Source organism: Phodopus roborovskii, unplaced genomic scaffold (genome assembly GCF_943737965.1).
Source record: "Phodopus roborovskii unplaced genomic scaffold, PHOROB, whole genome shotgun sequence".
NCBI classification, from domain to species: Eukaryota; Metazoa; Chordata; class Mammalia; order Rodentia; family Cricetidae; genus Phodopus; species Phodopus roborovskii.
The window spans coordinates 3,587,120-3,597,152 of record NW_026126460.1 but is presented as its reverse complement, the minus strand read 5'-3'; the positions used below and the strand labels follow the sequence as shown (position 1 = coordinate 3,597,152).

Here is a 10,033-nt window from a genome sequence, read left to right as displayed (position 1 = left end):
TCGTAATTTTTAAATCTATATTTAAAATCTACAAAACACCTTTGCTTCGATAAATTTGGCTTTCTTCAGTAATAAGCTGTGCTAAGTGAGATCTTCAAATTACATGACAAAGACAGAGGTAAAACTAACCATAGCAATGGGTTACAATATGTGTTCATTAGAATTTCAGATTATCAGCTGTCCCCAAATGGTCATAGAGATAAAAGAATAACTTAGGAAAACCAATGATGTGACAGAAAATATATTTTAACAGGATCTCGATCTCTCTCTCTTTCTCTCTCTCTCTCTCTCTCTCTCTCTCTCTCTCACACACACACACAACACACACACACACACGTGCACATGCGCACAGGCAGCCACACATAGGTATATACTCACAGCATAGACTTTAAAACACTGCTACTAAAAGTTTTAACTTAGATAAACTACAGGAAAATACTGACACTGTGGAAATATGTTTATGTACAATACCCCAAACAGGGCATCACCTTTGTGGACATCTAAAGAATGTAAAAACAGAACAAAAAGACAAGAATGAGAAATCAGAGTCCTTGTAGAGGGCATGCACACTGCCTCGGTCACAGCTTCCCATTCTCCTCACTACTTTCCTTCTCCTCTATTGCTTCCAGGCTGCGTTTGCCCTTGGCCTCGGGACCACTGCCAGGGCCTTTGCTCAGTCCACAAGACAAACAGGCCAGCTGGATCTGCTTCATGTTCTCTATTGCTTCATTCTTGGCATTCTTCAGTAGGTCTCCTTGCCCCTACAAACAGGTAGAAACAGCAAAGAAGGTGGTTATGGACCAGGCCCATGAGCAACACTGCTCTGTCCCCTGCAAGATGCTGATAAAAGATGGACCAGACCCAGACCTAAGCACTTATTCTCCAGGGAGACAACCAAAGTTCTTTCCAGGTATGATGGGAGGACTTGGCTCTTTGGCTCTAGAACCAAACCTAGCCTCCTCAGCTCACTGCATGCTTATCTGCGACTGCTCCTCGTGATTCCTGTAGGGGGGAACCTCAGGTGATCCCATTAAGAGCACTTGAACCTTCAGTACCATGGTCTGAGGCTTTGCTCATTGTTTTAGTCTGACCCAGTCAGACCAAGATTTCCAGATTCTGGAGAAGATGAGAAAAGATGTTCTTCCATAAAAGTGAAAATTAACCTGGCTTGTCACATTAAACAGCACAGTGCAAAGCCTCCGGTGATGGAAAGCATACAGCTGGTGCCTGCTGTGCTGGTTTTAATGCACTGGGTTATCCACTCAAGCTCCTGTTGGGACTGTCCACAGTCCTTCTCTGCACGTCAGCATATGAAGACAATGTTCCCGCCTGGCTAACAGTTCGCAAGGCAGCACATATCCATCAAAATACAAAAGCACAAAAGGATTACTGATGAATGATGGCTGTCATTTGCATCAATGTGTCAGAAGAAGAAAAAAACATTACCTACTAGTTTATTTTTGGCATTATTAGCATTTAAGTGCACATACTGATACTGGCCTGAAGGACTACAGATGTGTGCACTATGGAAAAAGTATTTCTGTGGAGCATAGACAAAAGAGGAAGTAACTTTCCTCTTCCTATTCTCATAGCAGTATATGTGAGTGTGGCCCTGAAATGAGGGATGATGGGAGAGACTGTGGGGCCATAGCAACTGCTGAAGCATTTTATGAAGCTCACTCAGAGAGGGGACAATCACCTATGAGACAAAGTATTCCATGTGAAATGCAACCTTTCATGTTTATGAACATCATCTTATTAAAGTGTGTATAGACTACCTGCAAAAAGTGCCTTAAGATGTTGATTTCCTCAGAATTTCTAAAATCAGCAGCCAATTTTAACCTGTTGCAGTGGCAGCTAAATCCCTCTTCAACCTTTCATCATAAAGACTGGCTGTGCTGCCTTCTGTTTGTGTTAAAATGTGCTGTTGTCAGTCACCCCAGCCATGGCCCAGGGTTTTAGAGCACACTTGGAGGCTGCATACGTGGAGCCTTCTTGTGAGAAAAATGTGAGTCTGAGCATGGCGAGGTTCTACCCCAGCACAAGGTCACAGCCACCAAAAGGCAGTGATGGTCTGACACCCCTAGGCCTAGTGCTGCTTCCCACACACCATAAGATTGAGATTCCCAAAGACAATAAGCAGAGAGTGCAGGCCAAGGTTGTCAGTCAGAGATGTGTTTCCTGAGGGAAAAATATTTGCAGCATCTCTGGAACTGAATAATTCTCTTGATAGAATAATAGACCCCAGATACTGAAAGCATTTATACCTTGTAAAATGCAATTATTAAGTAAAGATAACAAAACACATGAAGGGCCTACTCTGTGCAGGTAACTTCTACTCTGAACATAATCATTCATTCCATCATAACATTTCTAGGTGATCGGTATTTTCATTAACCTCAGTTTACCTATTATAAAACAGAGAGCCAGAGTGACCACCTTTCCCAGAGTCATGTAGCTGCTGTGGTGGATTTGCGGTTTGTTCAAGAGTCTTTGGCCTTCACCACTTCAACATATGGCCTCTTTCAGGAGCAAACCATACACTCTTCCATTTACACAATCAGACAGTGAAGCCACCTTCCATTATTACCCATGCAACAAGAGACATAGAAGGAAATGACCACCCACATGACACTGCTGACAGAGTCTAGAGATGGGATGCAGGGCCAGGGGTACACCCTGCAGAGTGCCTCCCACTAGTGGCACTGTGGGCCATTTTTTCATCTGTGAGGATAATCAGAATGAATGTCTGCCCTCCTCACAGTTCTAAGATTGAAGAGCACAGGGTGAAAAACGGTTTATGATTTAATGATCACAAATAAACTGCTATAAAATGATCTGGAAAGCAGTTAAGCTTTTCTATCACCACCATAAATAACTCACAACCATCTTTTAATAGAGACTGGGGGGTATGTTTAAAATACATCTGCAAGAGTCTGTTTTGCAAGGGCATGCACACTGATAGCATTTTTTAATGGGAAATTCCTTTACAAACAAGCTATATTAATGATTTGACTACACCTAAGATCATTTTCAGAGTTCTACTTGTAAACCTTTAGGCTTAGTTCTGAAATGATCATCAAACATTTTTAGAGCAAACTGGCATATTTTGTAGTTGTAAAAGGAAAATGAAACATGAAACTATCAATTTGGTGGTATGAATGCATAACACACTTTCACGCCTTTCCCTACAGCAGGTTATGGAGTGCATTTTAATCAGCCCACTGTCACTGCATCGGCTCTGAGAAGTGGCATCCAAGCCTAAAGGCCAGACTGTGCCAGTTCTGTAAACAGAAGCCAGTCTCTCTAGAAAACAATGGCAATGGGAGGAAACAGTTTGTACCAGTGTACAAGAACTCGGCTACATCATCTACCAATAACCCAGGCGACGACACGCACTGGCAGAAGAAAACAAACAAACACAAGTTAAATTACTAATTAATAAGGAAGAAAAATGAAAGGCCATGAGAGCTCACATAGAAAGGTTAGGTTTAATTGTTTAAAGAAGCTAGGATTAGGGTTTTCTGTTCTGTCATTCAAGAAACCATACACATTCTTTTTTCCCCAGAAGAGACATTTCATTATTCTAGAAAATTGTACAGAGGCAATGTGTATTGCTAAGGACCCCCCATCCAGGCATGTCTCTTTAGTGATTTTTCCCATTTTATGGTCAGCAACTTTCCCTAACCAGTTGGCTGCCCGTCTTTCCACTCTGTCACAAACACCAGCCAGCTCACACCAGATCTCCTTTCTTCCAACTTCTCTGTCCTTGGAGCATCTCCTTCAAACTGTATCAGGCAAGACCCTTGTACAGTATATATTTAAGGCACATCAAAAAAAGGCATTTAAAAGAATGTTTTGGTGCTGTTTTCTTGGAGAGGAAGAAGAGAGAGGGAAACCTACAGAATTTTATTTTCTTAGTGGCATATAAATTGAAACACTTCTTGTACACTAAAATTATCTGGGGTTGTCATGGCATTTAATGCAAAATTAGTGCACAATTTGACCACAGAACACTCAACTTGAAGGGAATGTCAAGCTGCCACTCCTTTTCTGTCAGAAAGCCTGTGGGAATTCATAGCTCAGAGGGGAAATGAAGACACTTTAGCCCAAAGGAACGTAAGGGGATCACAGAGTACCCCAGTATACTGATGCTGATGGGACATGAAGAGCAGTCATGAAAGGCACTCGCCACTCATCCTTCACCATGGTTTTTTTTTTTTGGCTTCTGAATAAATGGTTGAATAGGAATTCCAACATATTGAGAAAGTAACAGTTGGAAATATGAACAATCATAATAGATTATTATAAGAGTTGAAGCTAAAAGCTAATGACAGTTAATGCAGATCTAAAATCAAAAATTAAACATCACTTGCCAAATACCTTTAACTATATTAATTGCAATTAAAGTACATTGCTTAGAAACAAGGAAATACCCAACAGAATCTGGACCATAAGCATGGCTACTGTATCATAGCATTACCACTTTGATTTTAATCCTAAAAAGTTAGTCCTTATGATGTCTTCCTGTTCTTTCATTCACTACTGTCTCATAAGTTTGGGATTAACAACCTGATTATTGTCAATAAGATACTATCAGGACATTAAATAGTAGCCAATATAACTTGAAAACTGAGTATACTAAGCATGAAATGATATGTCATCATCCCATGATACCACATGCGTGAAGGAAACCAGAATTCTAAATACAAATCATCAATTAGTCTGTGTTTTATAATCTATCAGAAGATATTTAGGGTTTTTATTTTTCTTCCTTCTCTTACCAAAAAACACAGTCTCCTCCAATGTTTGAGAATCTGGCAGGTCACTAGCAGGAGGCATCCATGGCTTTCACAGGCACATTTCCCATGAACTACACCTCCCTTGTGATGTTAGCTCATGAGAGCAAAGAAGATAGAGTACTTTTGTCACATGTGAAAGAAATGTGTGGCTGTCCCAGAGTGCATCACAAATACTTAAAGCAGCTAATGGGGACTCTGGGAAATGAAAGACCCCTACATGTATACAGAAACAATGAAACATCTCTAAGCTGAGAGTGTGGCTGAGTGTACACTCAATTGCAGGCAGACTGACTCCTCTGATAGACTTTCCATGGGAGAACACACACCCACAGCTAGGGGTCCCCTACCTCCCAGATACCACTGGTGAAAAAAAGCCGGCCATAGAGACCAAGGTGGCATGAACAGCACTGTTTACTTCTACTTTGTGGTGTCTAGGCCAGAGTAGGCTTGTATAGCCATTACTAATTCAAAATTCATAGGTCAGGGAGTCTCCATATTACTTTTAAAAAGGTTAAAAGATCAAGAGATGGGAGGAATTTCCCAAGTTAAAGTTTTAAGTGAGGATACAGGGACTGGGGAATGAAGGAGGTAGAGTGTAAGTTTTCCAAAATAAATGATACATAAAGAATCATTTTATAAATCCACTAGTTTTAAAAGCTAATTAAGAAATACAAAAGGAATTTAAACAGAAGCAACCTGTATGAATCAACAATGCTGCTCTTCCAAAATATGGGTCATTAAAAAAAATTGGGGAGGCCAGAAGTGGGGTATCTCCCTAGGGGATACTGGTCAGGAAAGACCTGGAGGTATTCTAAATAACATAAGTTATTGCCCCTGCTCTTGGTTGCCCACCATAACTAGATGCTAAGTCCCACTGCTGAAGACATTGCTCACTTTGGATGTAGGGCATAGAGAAATCAACCCCTACTGACCAGAAAACTCTATCCCTGCTGGCCAGCTCATAGTGCCAGAAGGTACTATCTGTGCCATAGGAGAAGAAAAGACATCAGTGGTCTTGCCAAGTGTAATCCTGTTTGCTAGAATACTGACCTACCAGCAAGATGGGCCTACAGGTACAATAGTAGCATGGTAGTTCTTGGATAGGAGGCCTGCTCCACAGGAGTGATTTCATACCAGGTTCTGCAAACCTGTTCAAAAGCCCAGGGCTGAGAAAACCACAAGCCCTAGAGACTAACCTACTGTTGCTATTTTGCTAAATTCTCATGCTTGTCAAACTGCATTAGAAGTATTTATGTTTATGCCCACAGATTTGTGCTGCTCTCAACTTTAGTCAAAGAAGCTTCTTTTTGTAGTGGGTCATGGTTAATGCAGAGATTAATAATGAGTCAAAGTATGAAGTATAAACAACTCTGAGTGCTCAACAGCTGGTGTATAATCCATGTCAACATCCCCCATCCAAGGCTCAGGTAGAAAGAATAAGAGAGGGAGCTGACAGAGGAGGAGGAGAGTTGGGAAATGCAGTTGTCTGAACATCACATGGATGTTGCATACATCAAGTCACAGCAATGTAGTTACCATCACATGAGCTTCTCAGGATAAAGCCTGTCAAATCCTCAGCAACACTACTAGAGGAACTATTAGCATCCTTCTCATGGCCCCTGAATGAGCAAGAGTTAACTCTCCTTTGGAGACATGGCTACTAGTAGGTTTCTTATGTTCTAGTGCATAGTCCCATGCCCATGTGCATATGGACAGCACTAATTGGATTTAAAGGGTTGTTAATAACATGAAAATGGAGGACATGAAGTTAGAAGAGGAGAAGGATGGAACACTAGGGAAGTTGGATGAAGGTAATGATGTATACAATCAAAATATGTTCTAGAAATATATGAACTTTACAAAGAATAAAAAATACTATTAAAAAATAAGTCAAGACCATATTTATCAATAGCCTTAGTTTAAGAAACTAAAGCAACATATAAAAATGTTTTCATATCAGAAAATGTTTTTCTCTTGATGGCACACTCTTAGTATGTTGCTGTATTTGAAATATTGCATGAAACTATTCATACACGGCCTAGAATTGTTGCTCCCAGGAATGAAATCTTAACTGTGAAGGGATTGAAGAGATGTTTACAATAGTTACAGGGCACAAAGGTGTGATTATTAGAATGTGTATAAAGTAACTTAATTGCACTAAAAAAATTGAAGTTCTTATTTAATTATCAGTGTTCAGGTTACTTTTCAGCAACATGACAGCATAATATTTTAGGGACATTCTGTTTGAAATATGTGTGAATCCCTGGTTCCACACCTGTTGGTGTGACAAGAAGATGGTTGAATTTTTAAATCAAGGAGCCCTGGAGAACTATAGATCAATCATAGCAGAGTAGGTATGTAATCAGTTGCACACACAGCCTTGACTGCTGTTCTGAATTCTGAACCCCAACAAATAAAACATTGCTTTTTAAACCATTATACTAAAATGTAATTTATATACTCTATTAAAACAAAAAGATGGTTTCATTGTACATGCTCAGTGATTCATTAGATTCTTAGATTTTTAATTAAATTTGTTATAATTTCACACACACACACACACACACATATATATATCATATGCTGATTACTCTCACCATCACATAGCTTCTTTATCTCTTTCCTACCCCTGTCTTTCCTCCTTCTCTATAAATCTTTCTCACAGTCCTGTCTATTTACTTTGTTTTGTAACCAAAGGCTATCTGTGTAACCATGGATTTGAAGCTACACATTGGACCCTAATGGGGTCAGCAGAAGATATGCAGCTGAAGACAAAGACTTCCCCTTTCCCAGAGTGAATAGTCAATGGTTTAGCAGTAAGGAGCAGGGCCCTATGAGCTCTTCTCCCATCCATGACTAGTTGTTGACCAGTCTTGCCCAGACCCACCGTAAGTAACCACAGCTACTTTCAGCTTATGATTGCATAGGCTGTGATGTGCCTGGGCGATTGCATTTCACAGTTACTATCCCCATGGTCTAGCTCTCACATTCCTTCTATCCCTATTTCACAATGCTCCCTGAACCTTAGACTATCTTATTTAGGACTGGGTCCTCAACAACAGTTTATTCTCAGTATCTTGAACAACTACAGTCTATTTACTACCATTTACCAAAACAAGGAGATTCTCTGATTAGGGTTGAGAGTAGCTTTTGTCTATGGTGTAAACAGAGAAAATGAGAGGAAAATTTTGTGCTTTGCCAATTTCATTAAATAACAGTAGCAAGCCCCCCAGTTAGGTCCATGACATCCTCAGACTTAGGTTGTTGACTCCAACTAAAGTACAACCTATGGGGTTCCTTCTGCAGTTCAAGTTTCAAATCCAAGTAGAGGATAGTAGGTTGCACTCATAATAGTTGTGCTACTTTCTTGTATTTGGGCACATCTTGCCTGGAAGGTTGGTTTTAAAATGCACAGACTTTGTAACTGGGAAAGATCGCTAATTTCTTTTCTCTTGATCTACCTGTATCAAATCTTCTCATACTTTGAAAATTCACCAGTAGAGAGGACACCCTCCAGCTCGGGTCCAGCCTGATTCCTCTGTGTTTTGCAATGGAACTGTGTGATGTCTTTAGCAATGGAGTCTACCTTCTCGTTGTTGCTGACAAGAGGACTGGAGAAAGCCCGCACTGTTCATGGGCCTCTGAAGTCTCCCTGACCAACAGCTGCTATGATTGGACCCCACACCTGGCACTAGCAGGTTGTTGGTTAAGTAGCCCATTGCTCCAGGCACAGTATTATGTATCCATTGAAATCTCCCCCTCTATCTCTGTTTCATTAATTTGGTGAGTAATGCAATGCTTTGTTGTCAACAGTAAGAGTGTCACCCACTTCCTAAAATGTGAGGAAGCAGAGAACTCTGACACAGGTCATTTATGTCACCGTGTCCTAACAGCCTCCATAGTGAAGGACTTCTGGCATTCTTTTGACATTCTTGTTGCTTCCCACTGAAGGGTTCTCCATTTTTCTAAAGCTCCCCTGAGGAGGAGTACTGTGCTGAAAACACCCAGATGGGACTCAGGGGGTATAACAACGACTACAGATGCTGTTTCTGTCCCTGCAGAACTAAAGCCCAATGAGGGATCCAGGCATGTATCAGATAACCACTGAAGCTAAGCTCTGCACAGTGCTGAGGGAGAAAGATGCAAGGCTGTGATATACAGAACCAGGCAAAGCTTCCCAGAGAGAGTGACAGCCCTGGAGCAGTCCAGAAGACTAGCAGAGTCTGCTTGTCTTTCCTAGCATCAGTGAAATATAGTCTAAGGATCTTCTGATGTGTGCCTGGGGTCCTCAGTCTATATAGCCTGTGGGCAGACAGATGGGTGGCATGGGAGAAAGTTCTGGAAGAATACAATCTCTATTCCACAGTACCATACTTGCCCAATACATCCCATTGTCCTTCATTTTCTTTATTAAGAATTAACTTTATTTCCTTGGAATTTGTAACAAAGGCTAAAAAGTAGAAAAGGATTAAGTGACTGGCAACATTTAGTGACAATATTACTTAGTTCTTAGTCCTTTCAAATTTTTGAGACCTTGGAAGTCTGTCTTCGTGAGTTACATATGAAGAAATAGACCAAAGAAAGCATATATATGTATACACACACACACACACACACACACACACACACACACACACACACACACACACACAGTATGTTTCCCAGACTTACACAGGAACTAATTGGAAAAGAAACATTGCCTGGTTCTCAGGCTTACAGGCATTTTTCACTGCCATATTGTATTTCTATTTAGATTCTGCTACGATTTCAATATGGGTTGAACTTGTAACCAAATGTGTTATATATTGGAAATTTTGTTCCTAGTGGCAATATTAAAGACATAGTTGGTGCTTTAAGAAATAAGACCTAGTAGGAAGTTGGTAAATTATGAAGGAATGAGCCTTGTGGGACCCCATTTAATTTGCAAGAGAGAATTACATAACAGATCAAGACAAGGAGCAAGAGAGATATATTAGCACTGTCTGCTCTTTCAGAGGTTCTGAGTTCAATACCTAGCAACACATGGTGGCTTATAGATATCTATAATAGGATCTGATGCCCTCTTCTAGTATGAAGGTATATATAGATAATATATAAATAAAAAAAATTTAAGATAAAAATTTTTAAAAATATAAGTCCCACCCCCATCTTTATGGCTTCCTTACTTGCTATGTGACATCACTAGTTCCTACTAATATCAAGTGTCATGACCTGAAGCAGCCAGAGAGAAG

General features: G+C 40.4%; 1 protein-coding gene across 1 annotated transcript in view; it reads right to left on the bottom strand.

Annotated features, from left to right (window-relative positions):
- Positions 1–473: 473 nt before the first annotated feature.
- Plcl1 (phospholipase C like 1 (inactive)) overlaps positions 474–10,033 on the bottom strand; it is a 296,203-nt gene continuing 286,643 nt past the window's right edge. Inside the window, exon 6 of the mRNA XM_051190226.1 lies at positions 474–761. Within this exon, the coding sequence (XP_051046183.1) occupies positions 579–761 (183 nt within the window). The 3' untranslated portion in view covers positions 474–578. The remainder of the gene's footprint in view (positions 762–10,033) is intronic.